This window comes from Callorhinus ursinus, unplaced genomic scaffold (genome assembly GCF_003265705.2).
Source record: "Callorhinus ursinus isolate GAN/ISIS: 27379988/994484 unplaced genomic scaffold, GSC_fseal_2.0 scaffold16, whole genome shotgun sequence".
NCBI lineage: Eukaryota > Metazoa > Chordata > Mammalia > Carnivora > Otariidae > Callorhinus > Callorhinus ursinus.
The window spans coordinates 29,197,672-29,225,366 of NW_027397078.1; the positions used below are offsets into that span (position 1 = coordinate 29,197,672).

Here is a 27,695-nt window from a genome sequence, read left to right on the forward strand (position 1 = left end):
CATTATTATCATCATCTTATAGATGAGAAAGTTGAGGCACAGAGACCTCAAGTAACTTGCCTAAGGTCACATGACAAGAGGTTGAGCTGAGATTTGCACCCAGTCTGGCATGGGAATCAGTGCTCTTAACTCTACCTGCTACACTGAACCCCCTGACCTTGGCCGTGTAGACTGTTTCCTATTTTTTTGTTATTATAAATAACAAAGCAAGGTACGTCTTTGTGTGTAACCATCTCCCCCTCCCAAACTGAGTATTTTCCTGAGTGAATAGGTATGAACATGATGCCAAGTTGCTTTCCAAGAAGGAAATCCATGTCCCTTTCATAGAATTTGACAATGTTAGTGTTGATGTGGCAGGAAATTGCTCAAGGTCACCCCCGAGAAGACGATGGCAAAGAAAGGATTAACACCTGGGTCTTCTGATTGTAGTTTCTCTTGCCCTCCACTGCCTTCTCTTAGATTTAAAGATACCCTAGGGGCGCCTGGGGTGGCTCAGTCGGTTGAGCAACCAACTCCCGGTTCCCACTCAGGTCATGATCTCAGGTTGTGGGATCGAGCCCCACGTCTGGCTCCCTGCTCAGTGGAGAGTCCGCTTGGGATTCTCTCTCCCCCTGCTAGCTCACTCTCTCTCTCAAAATAAATAAATGCATCTTAAAATAAATAAATAAATAGATAAATAAATAAATAAATAAAGATAGCGTAAAACCAGTATCTTCCTTTGCTAAACCAACCTCAGTTGACATTAGACTCCTCTCTGAGACTTGCTTGTCGAGGCAGGATGTGGGTTAACTTCCTAGGGCTCAGCCAAAGCCCTAAGAACTAAATGGAATAAGATGCTTAATGAGGCCAGTGCTCAAGTTAAGCCCCTGCTTCTCAGGAAGCTCTGCACTTGGATAAGGTAGAGCTGCAGCCAGGGACAAGCGGAGCATGCCACGCAAGATAGAAGGCTTCTTGTTTTTACTGCTCTTTGGCTATGAAGGTATGTGCGGTGCAACCATTAGCATTTACCAAATAATAGTACAATTGAATTAGTAATTTTGCTGATTAATAGAAATGCAACCTGAATAACTAAAATATCATTAACTGGCAAGGCATGTTAATTGATCAAGATGCATTGTTAATGAACAACAGTTGTCTTTATGTGGATGTGGTTCTCAGTTTCACCGCTGGCTTTCTGGTTCTCTGAGGAGCCTTCTAAAGTTCCAAGGATGCTTGAAATGGGACAGGAAGAAGGAAGGGCCTCAGAAATTGTAGAAAATAACTATAAATTGCAACAATTAACAAGAAAGTGTGGTGTAGCCCTGAAAATTTTTAGGAGTCAAAGTTAGAGTGCCCGTAGAATTTAATATTCCAAACTAGGACACTGCTGAGAGCGGAAAAGAATGCTATTAATAATTCTGCTGGTACAACAGGTGTAAACCAGGACTGTCCCGGGCAAATCCGGACGTGAGGTCACTCTAGTTTAAATATGGATTAACATCACATGCCGACTACCGCTGAACTCTAATAGAAAGCATAATCCAACGGAGAGTCAGGAAGCTCCAAAGACTCTATACACTCAATCGTTTTTAAATTTCTAAATATGGCCCTGGCCGGAGTAATATGCTTAAACAAGGAGAAATTAAAAGCAAATCTCTAAGACATCATCCAATTCAACTTTTAAATTCTAGTCCTTCATGCCTCTTTCAACTCCCAAGGACCTGTTAGCTCAGAATTCCTTTCTAGATTCATTCTGAACATTAGAAATTGGTTGAATGTCTTGTTCGAGGTGATCGTGTATTTATGCGTGTCCCAGGAAATAAATAAGAAGGGCGGGAAGGAGGAGGCCTCTCCACTCTGCAAATGACCTGGTGGACAGACGGGACGCAACTCACACAAGTGGAGTCAAAATTCCTGGTTTAAATCACGCTCCTCTCTGCCCTCCCATTAGACATTATTGGTAGAGTATGTGCTTCCATCATCCCCCCAGTCGCATGCCTTTTGGTATTTCGTCACCATTCTCAGTATTTGGAAAGATCTGTATGAATATAATCCCAAGGTCATTTTGCAAACCCAAATACATTTCTTAAGTAGGGATCATTGAGACCAATTGTCTGGGTTTTTTTTTTTCCCCCCGCTTTGCAATGAAGAGTCAGCGACTTATCTCGGTAACTCTCAATACTTGAAGGTGCTCCGGGTGTTTTGTTGTTTTTCCTTTACTCCTTGCCCTTTCTTCAGCAAGAAAATCTAAACAGAACCTTTCAAGGCTTAGATTCCCGGACTTCCGGTTCTCTGATATCCATAGGCCTCACCCTCCGATTTCTCTTCTGTGTGATCGGCATTGAGATTCATCCAGCCAGCCAGCCATCCACTCATTCTTTTGTCAGTTCGTTAAAAACCCACCCCTGAATTGCTGCTATGGGCCAAACACTGTGTAAGAATTTGACACGCAGGGTAGATCGTTATTACTTTCACAGTGCTGAGTCTAACACCTGTGCTCTGTGACCCCCCAAAGAGGAAAAAGCCCTATAAAAGTTTACCAACCCCTTTTTAAATTAGACCTGCCCATTCAGGAGATATCTGTAATAAAAGACACGCTGTCAGGAGGCCCGGAGCACAGCATTCTTTCCTGTTCTATCTCTTACCAATCTGTGTGCATGGCTGAGGGGCTCCAGAAATTTCCATGAAGAGCAGAAAATACCATCTGGCTGGGTGGACTGGAATGTGGTCCACGGGGTGGTCCAGGGACCATTTTATGGTCCGTGTGGCTTGGCGACCTATGTGTGCTCTACCCTGAGCTAGAGGGATGCTCAAGAGGCAGAGAAAAAAATACAGGAATACAGGATGCAGTTGTTGCACTTCATCAGCTTCCCATCCAGAGAGAGAATCAAGGCCAAAGCACAGGGGGAACATGTTTTCTATTGCACAACTGGGAACCGGAAGACAAAGGTTCTTTGTCTAATGTACTCTTCACTGTTTCTGTTTCACAGTGGCAGTAGCTCCTTATTACAGTGAACTAAGATAAATGGATTGACTCCACCACCTATGCGTTGGATGAGGGTTCATTTGGGAACGGAGACACTGTCATCGTAAAGCACTACCTACCTCTGATAACGGAGGCAGGCTTCTATTTATCTTACATTGTACATCTTGGGTTCAACGCAAATGATGATTTTTAAAAATCCACCTTATTAAAATAAAGAGGTCCATTACTTGGTCATGTTTATATATATATATATAATATATATATATATTTTAAAAAAGCAAGCCTCATCTTACAGGTGTGTCTCCTTTGCAGGTGACAGCAGAGTTGTTTTTTTAAGCAGCTTATTGAGATGTAATTTACATAGCATTAAATTCCCCCATTTAAAGCGTGCGATTCGATGGTTTTTAGTATATTTATAGATTTGTGGCGCACACAATCCAATTTTAGAACATTTTCGTCACGCCCCCTTCCCCAAAGAAACCGGTAGACATTAAGCCCTTTTCCCCCTCCCCCCAGCCCCTGGCAAACGCCGATCCACTTCCTGTCTCTGTAGATGTGTCTGTTCCAGACATTACATTTAAGTGGAATCATAGAACATATGGTCTTTTATCTTTCACTCAGCATATGTTTTTGCGATTCATCTGTGTTGAAGCATGTACAGATAACAGATTTACCCAGGAATATGCCTGTAGCCACAAATAGCAACATTTTCACACCAGGACAATTTCCTTCTTTCTTCTTCTTCGAGAGGGACATTATTGCAGCCTGCTGCTTTCTTCCTGTGTCTTACTCTTGGTTCTCAAGTAGATGAGAAGCTAGTTACTGACAGCTTTTGCCATTCATAATTTTATGCTTTTCTCCTCAGCTTCATCTGTTTCCATGGGAAGGAAAGCTCTGGACTTAGTGACATCCATCAAAAAGACTCAAAGAGTCTTTCCTATGTGTGTCTAATGCCCACTTTTCCTCTTGAGCTTGCAAGGTACATTTTGAGAGACAACAAGCCTTGAATTTTATTGCTGTGATAACAAGGGTTTCCCCACGGAGCGGCCCTTTGGGCAAAAGGGCAGAAGGCAGAACGAGCCCATGTTGCATTAATCTAAGATCGGTGAGTGGGAGACATCTCAGACGCTTGGGCGGAAACCCGTAGCATGGGGAGAAACCTCAAACACAATCCCAGGAGGGAGAAAAATATGCAACCACATAATCAAAATCTTTTCCTCTTTTTTCTTTCAAGGCTGACCTGTTTTCTGTCACTCATTCCAGCGACGTTATTTTCTGGTATTATAAGATGTTGTAGTCAAGCACACTTTTGCTTTTGCTCACCAGCTTTTTGGTGAGGAAATCATTTCGGGGACTCTCCAGCCATGTTGCTGCTCCCTTGGTGACAGCTTTTCCTGAAAAATGCTTGTTGTTCCTTCTCTCTCTGCTCATTTCCATAAGGATCTGGTGCCTCAGATCCCCAGGCTGCCTGTAGACGAACGCTTTCTGGGGAGGGGAGCCTGGGAAGGAGAAAACATCAGAAGTCTGCCCAACATCTGACTGAACACGGGAAGTGGCTCGGAAAGCAGGCCTTCCCCTTGGGATTCTTCCTCCCCACAGGCACACAGTGGCAGAACCGCGCGCGCGCGCGCGCACACACACACACACACACACACACACACACACACACGCCCCACTGCCCTTTCCTTTTGGCCTTCTGCTTTGTTTCTGCAGAACGCAGCACCCCCAGGGCCCACCTGTGACCCTGGGGAAAGGAAAAGGCCCCGAAGGCCACAGCAATCAGGGGTCTCGCTGGATCTCTGGGTTTGCTCAGTTGCAGCTGCAAAAACCCTCCTCAGCGATAGGCGCAGGCTCTGAGCCAAATTGATTTGGTTATTAAGGCCACACTGTCAGTGACCCACACACCTCCCCTCTGACCGCCCCCCCCCCCCAAGAGGGTCTTGGCACGATTGACGTTTGCCCAACTGACAGGGCCTTTCTGCATTTCAGCCATGCCCAGCTTCCCTTGAAGATGGGGTGGACCCAAGCGCCTCCTGGATTACCAACCCCCAAATCAAGTCGATGCCACTCGTGCACGCCTCTACTTTGCGGTTCCTGGGGGGCAGCTGCGGGACAGAGGCGCCGGGCTCACGTGCACACCCCCTGCCAGGAGTGCAGGGCAGCGCCCACCCAGGCTGGGCTTTCCCCCCGAGCTCCAGGAGCTGCCAGCCAGGAGCCCACTCCACCTCAACACTTGCGTGTCCCACAGGCCTCTCCAGGGGAATATCTTCACTCCATCCCCCATAGTCCCTGTTCCTCCTGGAACCTTCCCCTCCCCCAGGAAATGGCAGCCCTCTCCTCCAAGTCCCTCAGGCCCTGAACCTCTCTCTCTCTCACACCCCTGCCACCTGTCAGCAAGTAACTGTTGGCTACCTTCCACAGCCGGTCAGAATCCAGCCATTCTCCTCCCCTCCACTGCCACCAGCTGGGCCAAGCCACCATCGGCTCCCGACCCAATGACTGTGTCTCCCCACTAGGCTCTCTGCTTCCAGCTTGGCACAGGCAATCCAGTCTACACCCAGCAGCCAGAGGGAGCCTTATAAGCCCCGATTTGTCTTGGCCCTCTTCTCCTCGAACCCCTGCAAGGACGTACTCCCGCTAAATGCCAAAGTCCTCATGTGCCCACAGGCCTGGCACGGATTGCCTCCCATTACCGCCCCCCCCCACTTTACCCCTTCATCTCCTAAAACTCTTTTACTCACCAGCTCCAGCCCCAGAGTCTCCTTGCTCTGTCTAGAGTACACCAAGTACCCACCCAGGAGCCACCCACCTCAGGGCCTTTACATTTGCTATTCCCTCTGCACAGAGTGCTTTGCTCACAGGTCTCTCTCCTCTTTCAGGTCTTTGCTCCAATATCACCTTCTCACTGCAGGATATTTTATTCATTCATTCATTAGCCCTCACCACCCACAGCCTAGACTATATACACCCTATGATGTACATCCTATTTTGTTTTGTTTTTATTTTTGTTTTTTAAGATTTTATTTATTTATTTGACACACAGAGAGAGAGAGAGTACAAACAGGGGGAGTGGGGAGAGGGAGAAGCAGTCTCCCGCTGAGCAGAGAACCCGACATGGGGCTTGATCCCAGGACCCTGGGATCATGCCCCGAGCCGAAGGCAGACGCTTAATCGACTGAGTCACCCAGGCGCCTCCCTTCTCCTATTTTGTTAACTGCTGTATCCCCAGCACCTAAACCTGGGCCTGGAATATAATAGATACTCAATGAATAATTACTTAAAGAATAAATGCTTTGGGACCAGTCATTATCAGGCATCTTTTATATCAATTTCTCTAAGTGTACAGGTGCTTAGATAAACCTGTGCACAAGAGAGAGGCAGGACACAAGCCAGAGCAAGTGGTGAGTCGTACACAGGGGCGGGGGGGCAGAAGAAGAAGTCCTCTGAACAGGGAAGGGCAGGCAGAAAAGTTGGAAGATGAGAGCCTTTAAAGCCATGAAACCATAGAGACATGCCTGGAGTCACGAAACAGCCTGGCACACCCGATGAATTGCAGCTAGCCGAGTGTGCAAAAGATACATTTGGGGAAGCAGGCAGGAGATAGATCATGGCGGCCCCTTGAAAGACGCAATATTATCATACCCATTTTAGGGATGAGGAAGTGGAGAGACGTGGCCATATAACTAATAAATGAGAGATGGAACTTGCAGCCTTGCAATGAGGACCCAGCAAAGGTTTTGCAGCAAGAAAGTGACACAATCAAGTGTGCATTCCATTCCATCGGCAGCCTGAAGGGTGGATGAGGCAAGGTCTCCCTACGGCAGGGAGAGTATGGGAGCAGGAAGAGTGGGGGCCTAACACAGGAAGGGACGGGGGGGTGCGTGGAGAGGAAAAAGGCCCCTGCTTGACACTGGATATGGGGGTTTAGGGAAAAAAGGTGACTAAGACAAGCCCCAAGTCTCTAGATGGGGTGCTAAGTGGATGGTGAAGCCATTCAGTAAGATAAGAAATAAAGGAGAAGAACAATTTGAGGAAGGATGCAATGAGTTCTGTTTTTAAAAAACTTTCTATTGAAGTATAACATACATACTAGTTTTTAAGTATAACATACATACAGGGAAGTGCAGGTAAGTGTATATAGCTCAGAGAATTTTCACTACTGAACACACCCACATAACCAGCACTCCAACCAAGTAACAGAATATCACCAGCCCCCCAGATAGCCTCCCTGGCCGCTCCCTGCTCCAAATGTGACCAGGACCCTAGTGTCTAATGGCATAGATTACTTTTGCCTGCTTCTGTACATTTCAAATGGATTCATACGGTGTGTCCACTCTAGCATCTAACTTTCCACTCAGCATTGTTTGTGAGATGCGGCCATATTGTGGCATGGAGTTGCAGGTCATCCATTTTCATTGCAGTTTAGTGTTCCGCTAGTGGGAATTTGCCACCTGTACCCATTCTACTCTTTTTTTTTTTTTTTTTTTTTTAGAGAGGGAGAGAGAGAAAGGGGACATGTGGAAGGGGCAGAGGCAGAGGGAGAGAGAGAATCTTAAGCAGGCTCCACGCCCAGCACAGAGCCCGATATGGGGCTCAGTCTCACGACACAGAGATCACTACCTGAGCCAAAATCAAGAGTCTGACACTTAACCAACTGAGCCACCCAGGTGCCCCTACCCATTCTACTCTTGACGGGCATAGGAGTGTTTCCAGTTTGGGGTTAATACAAATACTGCTGCTGAGGGTAATCTAGCACATGTTTTTGTCAGTTGGAGAACATATGTATGCATTTCTGGTGGGTAGCTACTTAGGAGTAGAATTCCTGGTTCATAGGGCACATATATGTTCCACCTTAGTGTAAGCTGCCAAATAGATTTTCAGAGAAGTTAGACTGACTTACATCCCCACCAGCAACATATGAGAGTTCAGGTTGCTCCATGACTGTGTCAGGACTTGGTTGGGCCCAGTTTTGGATAGTAAGAGACATCTATGGGGAGATACCTGGTAAACCACTCCAAGCAAGAGTTGGAATTTTGGGCTTAGGAAGCTTTATGAGGTGGGTAGAAGAAGCAGAGCTATCAAAGGAGCCTAAGAGGATATTCAGAGTGATGGGAGAACCAGGTGAACAGTGGGATGGAAGCTAAAGGAAGATGGGAGGGACTGAGAGCATGTTGGAGCATGAAGACAAAAGGTCAGTGTTGGGAAGAGTCCATTGGATGTGAAAATAAGAAGTTAGTAACTTCTTTTGCCAGCACAGGACTTGGCCTCCCCAAGATGGCACTCCCAACCTTCGTCGAGACCTAAGAGGATCAATTCTGCCCTTAACAGGTAGACCAGGGAATCTCTGGAATGGATAACCCATGAACAAGGGCCCAGGGGAGACAGAAGCTTGGTGACTACAGGTGAGGGGTAGCCCTGAAGTGCTCTGACTAAAAGATATGCTCCCCTGGACTCCCACAGCAGCCTATGCATAACCTGGCCTAATACTCACCACGTGCATCATCCAGGGGCCTGTCTTCTCCTGGGTCCTCCAGCCCCTTGCGGGCAAAGAGGGAGGCTTCCATTTCAGAAAGCCCAGGTCCTGATGCGGTGCCAGGCTCACATTGGACATTAAAAAGTGGTTTGCAGAATAGATAAATATGTAGTATTTAAATGAAGGCACAATTTGAAAAAGATAGCTTTTATAATTGTGACACAAAAGATGAGACCATTCCTTCACTCTCTAAAACAACCTGAAAGGCTTTTTTCGTGGGCATCATATTCAACTTTTAGATAGGAAAAATGGTTAAGGAGGGACTTTTATTTCCTATTGCCTACTCTCAAGTTTTGTTCAAGATTTTTATAATAGGTATGTGTTGCTTTTATAATTGGAAAAGAAATGAAGGTTTCCGTTTGGTTGAAAATGGGAAATGGAGCTCTGGTGCTTTAAACTAGCAAGGACTGTCTAATGGAACCTTCTGCTATGATGAAAATGTTCTGTACCTGTGCAGTACATCAGCCACTAGCCACATGTGGCCAGGAAGCACTTGAAATGTAGCTGGTGTGACTGAGGAATTGAATGTTTAATTTAATTTAAATTTTTAAAAACTTTTGCCCATTTTTTTAAAGACTTTTATTTATTTATTTGTGTGTGAGAGAGAAAAAGAGCACAAGTTGGGGGAGAGGCAGAGGCAGGGGGAGAAGCAGGCTCCGAGCTGAGCAGGGAGCCCAACTTGGGACTCGATTCCAGGACCCTGGGATCATGACCTGAGCCAAAGGCAGACGTTTAACTGACTGAGCCACCCAGGCATCCTGAATGTTTAATTTTATTAATTTTAAATAATTAAAACACAAATAGCCTCATGGGACTAGTGGTTATGCATTGGGCAGCAGAGCTTAAACAACGTATGCTAATGTATTCAAACTCTTTTCCTGTTAAATTGTGCATTCATCTCTGGAAAACAGTATGGAGTTTCCTCAAAAAGTTGAAAATAGAGCTACCCTATGACCCAGCAATTGCACTACTGGGGATTTACCTCAAAGATACAAATGTAGTGATCCGAAGGGGCACCTGCACCCCAATGTTTATAGCAGCAATGTCCCCAACAGCCAAACTATGGAAAGAGCCCAGATGTCTATCCACAGACGAATGGATAAAGAAGATGTGGGATATATATACAATGGAATAGTGTGCAGCCATCAAAAGGAATGAGATCTTGCCATTTGCAACGACGTGGATGGAACTAGAGGGTATTATGCTGAGCGAAGTAACTCAATCAGAGAAAGACAATTATCATATGATCTCACTGATATGTGGAATTTAAGAAACCAAAACAGGGGATCATAGGAGAAGAGAGGAACAAATAAGACAAAACCAGAGAGGGAAACAAATTATAAGAGATTCTTAATCATAGGAAACAAACTGAGGGTTGCTGGAGGGGAGGGGAGTGGAGTAGAGGATTGAGGTAACTGGGTGATGGACACTGGGGAGGGCATGTGATGTAATGAGCACTGGGTATTATTAAGACTGATGAGAGGCGCCTGGGTGGCTCAGTTGTTAAGCGTCTGCCTTCAGCTCAGGTCATGATCCCAGGGTCCTGGGATCGAGCCCCACATCGGGCTCCCTGCTCAGCGGGAAGCCTGCTTCTCCCTCTCCCTCTCCCCCAGCTTGTGTTCCCTCTCTCGCTGTGTCTCTCTCTGTCAAATGAATAAATAAAATCTTAAAAAGAAAAAAAGACTGATGAATCACTGACCTCTACCTCTGAAACCAATAATATGTTATACATTAATTAATTGAATTTAAATAAAAAGTGTTTAAAAAATAAATTGTGCATTCATTCTCTTTATTCATACTTCTTTATAGAAGTATCTTTATAGATAGTTCAGATGTTAGTTTTGTTTTTTTTTTAAAGATTTTATTTTATTTATTTGACAGAGAGAGAAAACCCAAGAGAGGGAACACAAGCAGGGGGAGTGGGAGAGGGAGAAGCAGGGAGCCCGATGCGGGGCTCGATCCCTGGACCCTGGGATCATGACCTGAGCCAAAGGCAGATGCTTAGCGACCGAGCCACCCAGACGCCCCTCAGATGTTAGTTTTATGTTAAATTTTGCACACTTAGTTTTCCCACATTAATTATACAGTATTTGTACTTTGTACTTTGTGGTTTGATATTTCCTGTACATCATAAACAAACCTTAAAAAGATTTTCTAAACAATGTGGTAATCCTAAATAACCTAAAAGTGTCACTGGGGGTAGGAGGAGAGGGCTAGGAATCAGCTTCTGAATAGCACATTTGGCAGACACTAGGGATGATGATGATGATGATGATGATGATGATGAAGGGTTAATAAGTAAAGGGAAAAGCTAGCACTGTTAATGTCAAATGCAACAATGTAAATGTAAATTGTAAGCATTGTTTAGGTAGTAGGTTCTCACATACCTTTTAAAAAATACACATAGCAAAAAAGACAGGAAAGATTTATATGAAAATGTTAACAGTGTTGTCTTTGGTGATAAGAAATACAGGTGCATTTTTTTCCCTCTTTGTACATTAATGTATTTTCCAAAATTCTATAAAGAACAAAAATAATACGAACATCTGGCTGGCTCAGCAAATAGAGCATGTGACTCTTCTTGGGGTCGTGAGTTGGAGCCACACTTTGGGGGGGAGAGTTCAATTTAAAATAATTATTATCCTTGTCTGTTTAATTTTACCGTCCCTAGTTTCTCAGCATCTGTGGATGTTATTCCTGGCAGATATTTACTTAGTTTGACTTCTTCCAGAAGGGGTTTTGTTAACTTTTATGTGACTATTTTTATTTCACTTTTCCATGGAATGAATAATTTTGTTGAATTTCTCTTTCTTTTTTTAACTTGATTTTTTTCCCTCTCTTGTCCTTTTGCTTAGCCACACTGGGATTATCGTCTACTGAGGTATGTTACAGTAAGAAAGCTATTTTTGAAGATTTTCCTAGCTCAAAATAATGTGTAGGATTATCACTTTAAAAAAAGGTATTTTTTAAAGATATGTTATTCTGGTGGCGGCAATGGCACATTTTCTCTGGGCAAGTTCAAGACTAGTGTTTTAATGAGAGAATGTAAGTAAACCAGGTCTTAATACAAGTGGTGTAATCTTGAATCCATTACCTTTTTTTTTTTTTTTAATTTTATTTATTTGACAGAGAGCGCCAGAGCATAAGTAGGCAGAAAGGCAGGCAGAGGGAGAAAGAGAAGCAAGCTCCCCACTGAGCAGGGAGCCCAACTCGGGGCTCCATCCCAGGACCTGAGCCAAAAGCAGACACTTAACTGACTGAGCCACCCAGGTGCCCCTCCATTACCTTTTAAAACTGGATCCCTAAAAGGGACTTCCAGGGGAAGTGAGGAGCCTGACCTTGGACTGGGGCTGCCCCAGCCCCTGAAGATAACTACAATGGGGCGAACAGTGCTCCCTGCCTGGATGTGTCTGTTCACCCAAGTGGTGGGTATTTATTAATCTGGACTCAAAGATGAGTGGCAAGTGTGTGTGTTAAGGCTGAAATAATAATCCAGGGTTTTTGTTTTTTTGTTTTTTAAAGATTTTTATTTATTTATTTGACAGAGAGAGAGAGAGAGAGAGAGAGAGAGAGAGAGAACACAAGCAGGGAGAGTGGGGGAGGGAGAAGCAGGCTTTCCGCAGAGCAGGGAGCCCGATCTGGGGCTCGATCCCAGGACCCCGGGACCATGACCTGAGCCGAAGGCAGACGCTTAATGACTGAGCCACCCAGGCGCCCCTGTTTTTTGTTTTTTAAGATTTTATTTATTTATTTGACAGAAAGAGAGAGAGAGAGCACAAGCAGGGAGGAGGGGCAGAGGGAGAGGGAGAAGCAGACTCCCCGCAGAGCAGGGAGTCCCATGTGGGACTCGATCCCAGGACTCCGGGATCATGACCTGAGCTGAAGGCAGACGCTCAACCGACTGAAACACCCAGGCGCCCATGAGCAAGGTTTTTGAACACAAACTTTTCCCAGGGGCTCTGGCCAGAGTTGCCTTTGACTGTGACTGACCCTCCTGCCCCTCTGGCTTCCCGCAGGATGAGGGTGAGGACCCCTGGTACGAGAAAGCCTGCAAATGTGATTGCCAAGGAGGTGCCAATGCCCTCTGGTCTGCTGGTGCCACCTCCTTAGACTGCATACCAGGTGAGTGTCCCCTCTCCTTAAGGGCACCAGATCCTTGGGGTGTCCTTAGGAACACCGTTTCTCCTCTTCCCCTCAACCTGGCTGAATTAACATCCCCCCTCCCCGCCCCTGAACACACAGTTGGCCTCTGAGCTTCAAATCACACAACGAGCACTGTTCCAACATACCACACTGATGTCGTTTCGAAACAGCTTCTTGCATCTCTCCTTGGCCTATGTGAGACGGTGAGCCGGAACCTCTTTTCAATGAAACAGACTCAAGGGATTTATGAAAAGAAATCAAAGGTAGGAGGCGGGGCATTTTGAGAAGAGCACAGGCTTTTGAGCCAGAAAGACCAGAGGTGGAACACTGGCTGCCTCATTTCTTAACTCTGGGACTCCCACTTTGGTCTTTTTCTGTCAAATGGAGGTAATTGTACTGCGCCTGAGGGTTTATTGCTCACCAAACAACCGTGTGCTTCCCCACATCCCAGTCCCCTTGTAGTCAGGTGGCACCGTATGAGCAGTTCCAGCCAAAGTGAGAAGTGTCTCTTCCAAAATGAGCATTTAAGGGCTGGTACTCAACTCTCTGGCTCTCCCTTCCCTGCTTGAGAAAGTGGTTTCTCCTTCAGTGTGGGTCCCAGGAGATTAAATGGAGCAGAAACCCCTGCCAACCTATAATGGACAAGTCACCTGAGCGAAAAACGCTATAATGGACAAGTCACCTGAGCGAAAAACGCTTGTTGTGTTAAGCCTCTGAAATTTCCAAGACAATTTGTTCTGCAGGATAACATAGACATTCCTGGCTAGTCTGAATGTCTTCCTGTAAGGTTCGTGCCAGCAAACTTTGTCTGTAAAGGACCAGATGCTAAATATTTATGACTTTGCAGGTCAAAGGGGCTCAGCTCCTCAATTCTGCCACTGTAAGGCGAGAGCAGCCATAGACGTGACACACGGCCATAGAGCATGGCTGTGTGCCAATAAAACTTTATTTACAAAAACAGGTGGTGAGCCACATTTGACCCAAGGGCCACAGTTTGCTGACCCTTGCTCTAAGGAGTTGTTATGAGGAACCAGTGGGAGGAGGCATGAAAAGCATCTTGTGTTGTACCCAGCGAACTGTAGCTTAATAAAGGTCGGCTCCTTTTATTCCGGCCTCCTGAGAGCTCACATTCGGACTTTCAGAGGCTTGGGGGCCCAGCAGATACTTGCAGCGCTCACTCCTTTCCATGGCTCAGAGCCTCTTTTGCTTGAAACTGTCTTTGTCACCCCTCTCCAGGGTTATGATGGTGCCGTGCCAAGTCATTCACTTTACATAATCGCCTAATAATAGCTCCGCTAGAGACAGTATGTGTGTGCATGTGTGAGCTTCTCTTCATTATTTCATTAAATTTGCATTAAAATAGCAAATTGCGGGGGAGGCAGGGGAGTCTACAATGGCCTTTACTGGCTCCGTTTTCCTGTTTACTAAAGGGGTAGGAGTGGTCTGTTAGCTAAGTCTGTTGGCAAGCCGCAGTGGGGTCCCACTAAGTGCTGTTGAGTTTGGTGGGCTTCTACCGGACCTCCCACCCACTGTGTGCCCTGGCAGGAGCTCCAGCAACCACTCTATACTGGTGTGACCTGCCCAGCCAATATGGAAGCACCCTCCTTAATAATCCATTTAAAATTCAATTCCACCCTTTGTCATCATGTGCCTATTATATGCCGGGCACTGACGGGAAGATGAAAACGAAGGCATTAACTCCAGCCCGGAGGAGTTTCCCATGCCGTGGGAATAAATGTTCTCTTCACCAGAGACCTGAAGACCGACTGGAATTCCACTCGAAGTTCTGTCTGCAAGCAACTTAAAAATAGATTATTTCTGCAGATGGGCTTCATTGACCCAATCGACTGTGAGGCGGAGGAGGGCTGTGTGTTTGAGGAATGTGAAGTCGACCGGGGTCCCTCAAGCTCTCTCCCCACACACCTGCCAGGAACTTGAAGTTCTGAAATCAGAAATTCTTTTTAGCTTAAGCGTTCCCCTCTCCCCAGCATTTTTTTTTTTTTTGGTTGGTTTTTGCTTTTGTTTTATCTTTTAATGGCACAGATATTTCCAGGAAGGAAAAAATGCAACCTAAGTGTGAAAGAGTTGGTTCGTTGGTGTTAATGGGTTTTTCCACGAAAGAGATGATTCAGGGCAGTAGGACTAGCCACAATGTTCCAGAAGTCACTTGCCCATCAGTGCCTCAGATCCTCAGCAGAATGTGAAGAATGTTGCTTGATTTCTCCGGACCCTGAGATTCCGTGCTTCCACCAGAACCCGCCTTAGGAGGGAAGAGCCTAGAAAGTACAGAAGGACAGAAGGGAGGGTCACTCGGAGCTGCCAGGAGGCGCTCCCAGGAGCATACTGACTGTTATTGTCCAGTGTCCCCACCCGTGAAGAAGAAGGTGACTGACTTCGGCTTAACGTTATGAAAATTACTAAAATCACTAAAGGGTCTGTCTTCCGCAGTCGAGCTAAGATTACCTTGGCACTCCGAGGGGGAAACGGTGTAAGGAAAGTATCAAAATATAAGAAATCCAATGATTCGTTACTGTTTTCCTTTTATTCTAGATCTTCTATTCCTATATTATTTTCAAGTTTCTACTCTATTCTATAAACATTATTCTGCATTCTACTACATGGCCATATAGGTTCAAGTCTCATACACATGCATATTAATATTCACCTCTCTCTTGTCAAGAACGTCCCTCAGCTCTCCTTGTGCTTCTCTAGGTTAACGTTCTTTAGAAGCCTCTCTGGCCTTCAGGCCTACCAGCCAAGAAATCAGCTACTGAATGAGAAAGGCTAGTATGTTAAGTGTAGTCTGGATTAGCAGCACATTATGAATACGCCTTTATCCATGGAATGAGCAAAGCATCGCTCGCTCAGAAGAGCCACTTGTGCCACAGAAGACGTAGGTTTTTCCTTAAAATGAATGTAGAAACATTCTTTTTCTCCTTAAGATGAGGGTAAAAACAGGCTTTGTAGCTACACTAACTTCCATCGGGCAGAAAACGTGCGAAGGCCATATTCCGTGTAAGTGTGATGGCGAGCCCCTTAATTCCTCCAGCAACGTTATTCGTGTCGCTTAATCCTAGTTTATGCTCAAGTGACAGTTTCTTTTTGCTCAGGGCGGTGGGTGTTCTCTGGGCTGGGCAACCTCTGTCTCCTCCCTGAGGTTTCTGCTTCCTGTTTCTGCTGTTTTCTCTGCTTATTCCTAGCGGCCGCCCAAGATGGGTGATAATCTTTGTTGATCCCTTCACCCAGCATCCAATCAATAACTATCGAGGGCCTAGCATATGCAGGCGTTCTGCTCAGCTCAGAGGCTAGAATGGTGAGCCAGACAGACCAGGGAGCTGGCAATTAAATTATCACAAGGACAGGGAATAAGTAACAGGAACAGGGTGCCTGGGGAGGCAGCAGCTGGGGTCCCTTACCCAGCTCAGGGCAGGAAGGGGAAGCGGGCTGAGGTCTTCAGCATGAGTAGGGTTGGCCAGCTGAAAGAGGAGGAGAGGGGACAGGAGTGTCCCAGGCAGAGGGAGCAGCCTCATTGGAAGGCCTCCAGGCCTGCATGAGGACCAAAACGGAGCTCAGCCAGGACCGCGGAAGGAGGAGGAAAGGAGAAAGAGGGGAAAGGAGGAGTCAGCAAAAATAACATAACTTGACTGCAGTTTACTCCACAGCGCGCAGAGCATGGGAAATGTCACATTTCCTATTTTTCCAAGTTTAAATAACTCCAGCTTTAGGCCTCCTTTGTCATGGCTTGTGAGGAGTCTAAAGACAGATCCTTCCTCTCTCCTTGGACTACATGAAGCCCCCATGGGCTTGCAAGGGCTGCCTGGGGGCAGGGCTTAGGCTCAGGCTAGGTGGCAGACTCTCTGCCTGGCCCCCAACCCCACTTGAAGGTGGACACCTTGGTGGTGGCTCTTCTCCCCCTGAATCAAGCTCAGCTCAGTCCCGGGGACCTTCCCGGGTTTCCTGAGGGGGTCTCCCTGACCCCATCCGTGGTTCAGCCCTCTCAGAGGAAGCATGTCCCCGCTGAGCTCAGGCCCCACCGTGAGCACCCCCCTTATCCCCACAAAGGCCAAAGTCCAGAATCTCCGGTCACCTCCTCTAGCACCATCAGCTAATCTCTGTTGAGGCCTAGACCTTCCAAATTCATAAATCTGAGAGATGCTATGCTGTCAACAGCTTTTTCCTCTCCTGAATCACACACACACACGAACACACGAACACACAAACACGAGCGTGGGGCTTATTCTTCCTGGCGCAAGAAGAGCCCAAACCTTTAGAAACATGAAGCTGGACTCCTTCTCAGGGAGATGTACAGGAGATGATGGGGGCAGGACAGAGTGGGGTAGAGGGAAGTTACATTCCTTCCCCGGGTGAGTCTTCACCAGAAAGGCAAACATGAAAAACTCAAGAAGACATCAGTATATTCCCACAACTTCACCCTATTACACCCTATTACACCTACTTCACCCTATATATATATATATATATATATATATATATATATGTCTTTTTTTCTATTACACCAATATAATCTGTTGCTCTTGGCCAGGCACTACAGACTCTACAAACATTATTTCATGTAATCCCAGGGACATTATGGAGGCAGATACTGTTGTGCCCATTTCACAGATAAGGAAATTGAGATCCAGAGAGGTTAAGCAGCTTGCCTGAGCTCACACAGAGAGTGGGATCCAATCCCAGCTCACATTGACTCTCAGCAGGCATTCTTGGCCTTGGCTGCTCATTACAATCCCTTGCAGCTTTACCCCTAGCCAGGTCCTACCCCAGACCAATGACATCAGCATCTCTGCGGGGTGACCTGAACGTTAGCACTTCCGTAACTCCCCAGGTGATGCCCAGGCAGAGACCTGTCAGACAGTCTCTGCTTTGTGCCCCGGGCCACACTGCCGGCTTTCTGGGTGGACAGCTGGGTAGCTAGAGGCACCAATGCCTGAGACAGGAGCACCAGACAGGGGGAGGCTTGGGGCTTGGATGCTGAAGGGCTCGGTTTTGGATGTGTGGGTGTGAGGGGTTTTTGGGTCACCCAGATGGAACCATTCACCTGGAAAATGGACGATGGTTAGCTAAGGCTTGGGGCCTGAGAGTCCGGCATTGGCTCTCAGATGGCACCTGAGGCCATGGGGATGGCCAGATCATCACTTTCCTGGAGAGTGTGGGCAGGGCCCGTCTAGATCTCACCGGCCTCCGAGGCCATTGCCGCTGGCTAGGTCTCCACAGGTTCCCAGCCCACTCTTAACTATTAGATGGGCTAATTGGAAAGAAATGGCAAGAGTTGTGAGGGGAAAACAGAGAAAGAGCAAAATGCCAAGAATAAAGCAATCAGGAACGGGCTGAAGGCTTTTCCTTCCCCTCTGCTCCTGCCCTCCAAGCTGGCGGCCCCGGAGCAGGAAAGGGGAGGTTCAGGATAGAGGGGCCTTAAAGACATCCACAGTTAGAATTTAAGTGACAACCTTGGGCCCAACTGAAACCCAGCTTTCGGGCGCTGCGACCTTGTCCCTCCTTTTGGGGGCACGGGCTTGTCTTCCAGGTCAGAGGGGAATTGAGGAGGGGGAGGAGGCCCCAAGGCCACGGGCAGTAGCACTGAATCTGCCAACCAACAAGGGCCTTCCCTGACAGGTCAAGGTTTCCAAAGTGCGCTTTGAAAGTGTGCTCGTTAAAAATAAGGCTGCTCCAGGGGTGGAATACTGGAAACTGCATCCTTAGCAAGCCCTCCTGATGATTTGACCGCACAACGCCTGATCGAGCGGCCCATAAAGCACTCCTGTCCTCACTCCCAGGAATTCCCATTCTTTTAATAGGTTCCTGAAGCCTTGGGTACTAGATAAACTACCAATACAGTCCCCTCACCTCCAGCCCCACTGAGCTGCAGCTACTGGTGGGGGTTGGACACTTCCCTTTGGTACACTGGGCAAAAAGGTGGTGAAGCCTCCCTGGTCAGAGGTCTGAAGCTGTCTTTCTGTCTTCAGCTCTCTGAGGACAGGGCATGACTACTGTGCGGGCATTCTGGTCTCAGGATGGATCGCATTCAAGCTTTCACATGCTTCATTCTGTCTTACTGACTTCTGAAAATTATCCTCCAGAGAGACCTCAGCACTCATCTTACTGTTGGGAGGCAATGATGCCCCAGTAAATACGTTCAGCTCTTCGATCTGAACTCAAATTTACACATGGAAAAAAAAAATAACTTACTTGACGCTTATTGTTCACAATCAGAAAACTGGAAGAATGTCTTTGCATAAGTTTATCATTTGTTTTCTATAGAAGTTGAGCTAGAACCTGCGTTTGATTAGAAAAGACCCCCCCAAGTAGTGGCTTATGAAATTACTTTTGTCTTGACTCATGTAGTAAGGCTATCAGGGCTGAGGTCTCTGCCGTTCTTTTGGCCTTACCCTCATTGTGCAAGATGGCTGCCTCTGTGCTAGCTGTCAGGTTTTCCTTCTAGGCAACAGGAAGAAAGAAAGGGTGAGCAAAAACTGATCAGAAATCCCCAGCAGACATCATCTTATATCTTACTGGTCACAAATTGTATCATGTGGTCACTTCTAACCACAAGACAGACTGGGAAAGATGGTTTTTTTTTTTAGCTGGTTACATTGCTGCCCAACAAAATTAGGGCTCTTTCATCAAAAAGAAGGGGAGAATGGATGCTGGGCAAAAGTTTTTGACCAGGTAACCCAACACTAAATGCGAGAAGAAATACATGACAAGCAGCAAACAGTTAACATCTAAGAACTAAATTTGGCTATTCTTATTTGGAAAAAAAAACCTCCTTTCAACTGTACCTCATTCAATAGTCAGGCACATTTCACACCCCCTCCCCTTTTTTCTTCCATTAGACTAGTGAGAAAACTGCAATTTACAAGTGAGAAATCGGTCTCAATGTATAATTGCCTTTCTTGCCTCTCACCATTGTTTCGTTTCTATCATTAGCATCCTATGCTGCCCGGGGACAAGTAGGGACCCTGATGTCATCATGCAGGATGGCTAAAACTGTGTTCATGCGGAAAATAAAGAGTATGGCATTTAAGTATATTTCTCTGTGAACCTCTTGGTTTTTTTAAATGTCTAAGTTTGTGGAGGAGGTGAAGTATTTCTCAGCCCCCCCACCTCAGGTTGCCATAGAGCCCCTTTTGTCTGCTTTTATGAATGTTGTGAGTCTCTATGGAAATCCTTTTACTTCATCTTCACTCTCTTCTCATAAGAGCAGTGAGTAGGTTGAAGATCCATCGTGAACTGTGCTGCCAAGCAAAACATTCTCCACCTTCCAAAGCACAAATGAGATGGTTTGATTTGTCATTTTAGTCATGTCGTGTTTGTTGAGTGTTGCAATGTGATACAAGTGTTTTAATGTATGTTGCCTTTTCTTTTCCAGAATGCCCATATCATAAGCCCCTGGGGTTTGAGTCGGGAGAAGTTACACCAGACCAGATCACCTGCTCCAACCTGGAGCAGTATGTGGGCTGGTATTCCTCATGGACAGCTAACAAGGCCCGGCTCAACAGTCAAGGCTTTGGGTAAGCAGGGCAGATGACTCAGGTAATTTTTTTTCATGTGATTTGAAAAATGCACATCTCTGTAATAAACAAATGGCAGAATGCATTTATTTATTTATTCAACAAATATTCATTGAGTGCCTTCCACATGCTGAGGACTGTGGACAAGGTGGATGAGGTCCCAGCCTTCAAGAAGCACACAGTTTGGAGGGCCAGAGGGACTCTGAGCACATAATCACATAACTGATCATTAAGTGTGTTAAATGCTGTGCAGGAGACAAAGAAGAAAGACCTCATTCATTTGAAGTACAGGGAAGACTTTCTAAGGAAAAGATATTTAACCTGAGACTTGCAGTTGGCCAGGTGAGGGGGTCGGGGAGGCACAGAATACAGCAGGTGCAAAGGCCCTTTGTTGGGAGGCTCCCTGAAGGGCACACATGGGGATGGTAAAGAAGGTCAGCACAGTTAGAACACAAGGGAGATAAGGCTAGAGAGGCAGGCAGAAGTCAGATCATGAAGTCATGTTAAGGATTATGGTCCTTGTCTTAGGCATAATGAGAGTTCCTTGAATGTGCATTAGTTAGAATACAAGTTTGTGCTGCTGTAACAAAGAGCCCCAAAGTATGGGGACTTAAATAACATAGAGGTTTATTTCTTGGTCATCTAGAAGTTTCATTAGGCAGGGTAGGGTTGGTATGATGGCTAATGGTATCAGGGTTCCAGACTCTTTCTACCTTGTTCTGTCATTCTTCACATGAAGCTTCCATCTTGGGGTGCAAAATGGCTGCCCTCGCTTCCCCTATCACATCTACATTCTAGTCAGTGGGGAGAAAAGAAGAGCAGGGTGCACACACTTTTAAGGATACAAGCATAATCATATTGGCTACTTTGCCCATAGCCCATTAATCAGAATTTGGTCAGAATGTCCCACCTAGCTGCAAGGGAGACTGGGAAATATGAACTCTGCTGGGTGACCATTTGCCCAGATCAAACTTGGTGGTGTTCTATTACTAAAGGAAAATGGGAAGAGGACATTGGGAGACAATTAGCAGACTCTACCGGAGAAAGATTTGAAGTTGGGGAGTATTACAGTCTGACTTGTGTTTTAGGAAAAATCTGGTTCCTGTGGGGGAGAACTGTTTAGTTGCGGGGGGAGGGGGAGGCAACCCAGGGAGACCAGTGAAGAGAGCTAAAGTAGCAATCATCCAGGCAAGAACTGAGGTTGATATGGGCTAGAGCAGTGCCAGTGAAATGGAGAAAAGTAAATGAATTTGAAAAAATTTGAGATGGATTCAATAGATGGATTGGATATTTGAGGTGACAGAGAGGAAGGGGGCCAAGGATCTCTCTCAGATCACTGGCATGAACACCCAGGAGGATGGAGGTAGCATTCCAAGAGATGGACACTGGAAGGAGCGGTTGGGGTGGAGATAATAAGGAGTTCACTCTTGGACAGGTTTCATTTGGGATGCTGTAAGCCATCTAGACATTGTCTAGACAGCAACTGATTCTCAGATTCTGGAATTGAGAAAAGGTCTGGGACGGAAGTTAAAAATTCAAGAGCCACCAAGGAGCAAGTCTGGAGTTAGAAGAGAAGACAGCCAAGGACTGAGTCCCAAGAAGCTAATTAATATGCAAAAAATAAACAAAAGCGTCAAAGGGGAAATTATAGGTTTCCACAATTCAGGAGGGATATAGCTAAAAAACAAATCCGTTCCTTCAATGGTTAGTTTGCTTTACAATTGTCAAAAGCTCTTCCAGAGCCTCTTGGCTCAGCGTTCTGCACATGGGAGATACTCTCTGAAAGCCACGAATGACAGCACCTGAAGGAGATGCAGATATGTAAAAAGGGAATGAAATTAGGGTAAGACTCATGGAGAAAGAGACATCAGGAGAGACTAATGAAAACAGAAGGGGACTGGCGGGTGTAATAACCATGCATTTTCGTGTTTTGAAGAAAGACCTATTCAACCACACCTCAAAGGTGATTTCAGCTACACGCAGAGGCACTTCTTTGACCAATCAGTTGAGTCCGGCCATTGTTCTTTGCGCAGTGGAGATGCAGGGAGAAAGATAATGATACAAGTGTGACAGGCTGGATACTTCTTGGAGACAGGCCTCTCGGTGCTTAACAGATCGCAGCTCAGACTGCCCGAGCATTGCAGAGGTTCTTCAGGCTCCGGTAACCCCTCAAAGGGCAGTGCCGCTCAGCTCTTTGGAGGTGCTCATGGGGAAAGGCTCCTGGTGATTTGCTGTGTCCCTGGCAGGTGTGCCTGGCTCTCCAAGTACCAGGACAGCAGCCAGTGGCTACAGATAGATCTGAAGGAGGTCAAGGTGATTTCAGGGATCCTCACCCAGGGGCGCTGTGACATCGATGAGTGGATGACCAAGTACAGCGTGCAATACAGGACGGATGAGAACCTGAACTGGATTTACTATAAGGACCAGACAGGAAACAACCGGGTAAGTCTGGCTTACTCCAAACTACCTTCAGCTCACACTCTCTGGGCCTTCCTTCCTACTTCCACCCTGTCAGACCACTGACTCCACGGCAAGGGAAGTCATCTGTGATCTTCCCCACAACATGGTCTACTGTCAGACGACAAGGCAGGTGTCTTTGCTTGCTGAATCTTGGGTGCCTAGCAGTTTGTTTGTGAATGAGCACCACTGTTGTGTACAGAAGAAATCTTTGTCTGAATTCTCTTATCAGTTTATAGTTGCTTGAATAATCAAAACTGGCCATTTGGACTATTTCAAACTCACTGGGCCATCGAACACTTTGCTGCATGGGTCTGACTTGACCTATTATTGATGTGGCTAGACCCTTGTCCATTTATGTAGATATGGCCTCTCCTTACTACTAAGACTGTCTTCTAGGAAGATTTGGACAATCCAGCAAGTTAACCACTGAACTATGTAAATGATTAAAATGACTCCAGCAGTGCAAACACAGAGGAACTTAAGCCTTTGCACAAATATATATCCTACTAACCTCTAAAGGCCAAGCCCCAAGTCTTGTTCACCATAGACTGAACACAGTAGGCTTGTAATTAAGTATATATATATAATCATTATTTTATATATATATATATATAATATATTTGCAATGAATTAAAAACTCACTAGCTGTTCGGAAATGTTAACTATCCTTTTGCCTGAGAGTAAGGACTTCTGAGGCTAATTTGGACATTTAATCAGATTAAGCAGACACGTGTGCCTGGAAATCAGAAGGCTTTGTACTCTCTGATGACAAGTTGTACAGCAAGACATTCATGGGTTGAGATTTCAAGGAGTTTGATTGAGTACAATAAGAAAAACCATCTTGATACTTACACATTTTATTTCATTTTTGCTCTTGTTAGTCGGCTTTTCAAAAATAAATGAGAATTCTTTTTCAAGTCCCGTCTGCATTTCTGAAGGCCTTGACAGTTTTTTGCAAAAAGGCACTCTACTCAGGCCCTTGTGCAGTCTGGAGGGGCCTGTCCCATCCTCCCTCTGCAGCTGTCCCGACTTGAATAGGCTCAAGGGCAAAAAGCTGAGAGAAGGGGATGTGGGCTGTTGCTACTGGGAAGAGGGGCAAGATCATGGCATCTGAGGTCCTTCTTGTTTTGTAGATGGATGAGGCCAATGTAGCAGCCAGGTTTTTTTTAGGAGATAGTCCCGGAAAGAAATGAAATGCTCCAGTGTCACTGCAACTCTAGAAAGACTACAAAGAATGATTTCTTTGGAAATGTAGCCAAACAGCCATGGCATCATGCTCTGTTGCATCCCCCCAAAACACGAAGCAAGCCCTTTTTCTCTCTACTTTGGGTACTGCAATCCCCCTGTCAGAATCTTGTTTTTATGTCTCTTTCTTTTCTAAAAGCAGTTTTCCAAGTCTATTTGCCATTTGTATCGATGTAGAGATACACACTTAAGCTTTGGCTCACAACTTCAGGGCCAGCATACTTGAGCTTTACTCAAGCCCCACTTTGGATACCTTTGGAACAGAGGGACATTCCTCTTTGTAAGTGTGATGTGGTCCTTTTCAAAATTTGTCAAAAGGCAAAGGATTAAAACACAAATTTGGTGATAAGGATCAAGAGGCATTTTCTATCAGTGCCATCCAATAGAACATTCTGTGATGATGGAAATGTTAATATCCGCACCGTCCAATATGGAAGCCACTAATTACACATAGCTATGGGGCACTTGAACCATAACTAGTGTGACTGAGGAAGGAAACTGTTAACTGATTTTAATTCGCTTAAATTTAAAGAGCCACATGTGGCTAATGCTTCCATACTGGATGGTGCAGTTCTAGATGCCCCCACAGAGTGACTCGGAGATGCCCAGAGCACACAGGTGCTGACTAACATGTAAGTTCAGATTTGGGCGGGCGGGGGGTGGGGGCACGGGCAATCCTCTGAGCCTTAACCAGTTGCTGAGATTTCTCAAACTTCAAAGTTGAGGCCAGCTTCAGATAAGAGTTGTTCTTCCTTTACCATCCTCTGATGTGATCGCGATAAGATTTCCTCTCTCTTTAGGTCTTCTATGGAAACTCAGACCGAACCTCCACAGTCCAGAACCTCCTGCGGCCCCCCATCATTTCCCGCTTCATCCGGCTGATCCCGCTGGGCTGGCACGTCCGCATTGCCATCCGGATGGAGCTGCTGGAGTGCGTCAGCAAGTGTGCCTGAGGCCTCCCTCAGCTCAGCACCTGCCGTGGTGGGGGGGAGGGTGGAGGGCTCAGAGCAGCCTGTAGGGGAACCCTGACTCGAACAGGGTGACAAACACAGCTGTATTTTACAAGCTGTTTTCAGTGCAGAGCTGGGCAGAAAGAATTCCTTTTTTAAAAAAATATAGTTTCCAATTTCAAAGAAAGAGAAAGAAAAATGAACTTATTCCCCACTGCAGGCCAAAGAAAATAAGAACAAAGAAAATGTCCCTAAAACCAGTTTTCATACAAAAGCCTAAGTAGCAGGGGTAATTTGCTGCTCTTGGTTTTTGTTTTTGTTTTGTTTTTGGTCTGACAGTGTGAAAGGTGTGGTCCCAGGGAACACAAAGGAGCCCTGATAATTTAAAAACTCTTTTGCTTTACCACACTGAAAACAGGAACATAGTTTCATAAAACTTTGATTTGAATGCAAATGGGGAGCAAGCTTGCAGTTTCTCCTTCAAGTTTTCAGTGGATCATGGCCTTTTAGGACTTCAGAGTACCAGGTGTGCAGAGGGCAAGGTTTTGGGTGACTGGCTGGCCCAGACGGGTACGACGGTTGGGAGCCTGTGTCCTGGTCTCCTGTGATGTGTACACACCCAATCACCCCCGGTAAAAGGGTCTCCTCTGCTCTGAGCTTTCACCCCCAGCACACAAGGATTGGGGTGGGGGTGGGGGGGGTGGTTCCAGAGCTCTCACTACATACAGTTCCATTCTAGCAAATTTTTTGTCTGTGGTCGCTACTTGGGTGAATCCATGGGACAGGCTGCACATCTAAGTAGCAAAGTTTCTCTATCTTTAGGAAATCCAAATGACCAAAGCACCCCAGAATTTCCCCTTATCTAGGGCTACCATTTTTCAACAAGCTTAACATTTTAAAAACAGTTGGCCCGGGAGCTTATCACTGGCTACACAGAGGAGGCCCATTAGCTAAGTGCATGCTTTGCAGGAAGTGGTCAGACCCTATGTCCTAAGAAGGGCAATGTGGCTATGTCTCTTGTGACCCAACTGTTTAACCTCTCCCCCTTGCCTTGCAACACACAAACATGCCTGCTCCAGAGGCTGAAACGGCCTTGGGAAGGACCGGGCCAGGAATGGGCCTGGGGAGTGCATTAAGCGGGGACCTTTAAGGGACAACAGCCTAAGTCTCCTCTATCCTTTATAGCTCGGCCTGAGTTTTCAGGCCCTTGCCTGGGAGAGGCTGACAACATGGGGAATGGAAAGGAGAGGTATATGAAAGTAGGAGCTGAGAGGAGGTGAAACCAGAGGATGAGGGCCCTCTGTCAAGACTGGGGAATCCAAGACTGTCCTGGCCTTGACGCCGCTGAACCTCTACTAGAGGCTCATTTTCTTAAGTTACTTTCTATTTCAAATGCCAAGCCAACTGAATGGACTCACACTCACGCAATAGTGGACATCACATTCACCTTCTCTGTGAGCGGGAAGCCTCCTAAAAGCCCCAAATCTCTTCCCTGGAGTTTTGGGCTTAGAACAGCTTTATATTCAACCCACCATCTTTCTAATCCCCATGCTGTATACGTGAAGCTGGAAAAAAGCTTTCCTTGCTCAGTATTCTCTCAAATACAAACATATCAAATTTAAGGTGGAGGAAAAAAAAATCCTTCTCTGGCCTTAGGAAAACATGAATAAATCCATTTAGAGCAGACGCTGGATCAGAGCCCCTTACTGGAAAGTGAATGAACTTTTATCATAACATGGATTGTCAGACAAAATGGCGGTAGCATAAGAGCTCAGGTCCTCTACAACAGGCGCACCAGACACAGGAGGGGAGTACAGTTAAGAGGAAAGAAGAAAAGAATGAAACAGTGTGAGGCAGTGATAAAGGTTCCCCAAGTAATTGTTCATGTTGGAAATTTTTGTTTTGTAAAGGTTTAATGAGATAGTCATATACCATACAAATTTCACCCATTTCAAGTGTACAATGAATGACTTTTAGTATACTCAAGAGTGACCATTATCACAATTTCAGAAAAATTCATCACCCTAACAAAGAAACCCTGCACCCATTAGCCATCGCCCCCCCCCACCAACTCACCCACCTAGCCCCAGGCAACCACTGATCCACTTTCTCTTTCTGTGGAAGAGAGAATATTCTCGACATTTCATATAAATGGAATCATACAATTGTGGTCTTTTCTGTCTGGCTTCTTTTGCTTAGCATAGTGTTTTTCCAAGGTTCATTCATGTTGTAGCATGTACTTAATTCCTTTTTACAGCTGAATATCATTCCATTTATACGCCTAGATCACACTGTATTTACCCATCTGTTGATGGACATCTGGGTTGTTTCCATGTTTTTGGCTATTATGAATAATGCTGCTATAAACAACTGTGTACAAGTTTTTGTTTGGAGATGTTTTTATTTATCTTGGGAATATACCTTGGAGTATAACTGTTGGGTTACATGGCAACTCTACGTTTAACCTTTTGAGGAACTGTCAATTTTCCAAAGTGGCCACATCGTTATGCGTTCCCACCAGCAATATATGAGAGTTCCAGGTTCTCCACATTTGTTATTACCTGTCTTTCTGATTAGAGCCATCCTGGTGTGTATGAAGTAGTATCACACTGGTTTTGATCTGCATTTCCCTAAGACTAATGAGGCTAAGTATCTTTTTATGTGTTCACTGCCTTTTCGTACAACTTCTTTGGAGAAATGTCTATTCGGATCCTTTACCTATTTTAAAATCAGGTGGTCTTTTTATTATTGAATTGTAAGAGTTCTTTATATATTCTAGATATAATCCCCTTATCAGATACACAACTTGCAAATACTTTCTCCTCTTCTGTAGGTTCTCTTCTTACTCTCTTGATGGAATCCTTAAAAAC

General features: G+C 45.7%; 2 protein-coding genes across 3 annotated transcripts in view; one reads left to right on the top strand and one right to left on the bottom strand.

Annotated features, from left to right (window-relative positions):
• Nucleotides 1-861: 861 nt before the first annotated feature.
• RS1 (retinoschisin 1) lies at nt 862-27,525 on the top strand. Of its 2 annotated transcripts, XM_025857663.2 has the most exons (6): nt 862-979; nt 11,354-11,379; nt 12,515-12,620; nt 20,029-20,170; nt 22,417-22,612; nt 24,676-27,525. In XM_025857663.2, the coding sequence occupies exons 1-6, from the start codon at nt 928-930 to the stop codon at nt 24,826-24,828; spliced, it is 675 nt and encodes a 224-aa protein (XP_025713448.1). In that variant the 5' UTR covers nt 862-927; the 3' UTR covers nt 24,829-27,525. The 2 variants fall into 2 exon arrangements, with proteins under 2 accessions (XP_025713448.1, XP_025713449.1); XM_025857664.2 differs by lacking the exon at nt 11,354-11,379 and having other exon boundaries at nt 897-979.
• The window catches only part of CDKL5 (cyclin dependent kinase like 5), a 144,010-nt gene continuing 135,295 nt past the window's right edge, over nt 18,981-27,695 (bottom strand). Inside the window, exon 18 of the mRNA XM_073902026.1 lies at nt 18,981-19,094. Within this exon, the coding sequence (XP_073758127.1) occupies nt 19,075-19,094 (20 nt within the window). The 3' untranslated portion in view covers nt 18,981-19,074. The remainder of the gene's footprint in view (nt 19,095-27,695) is intronic.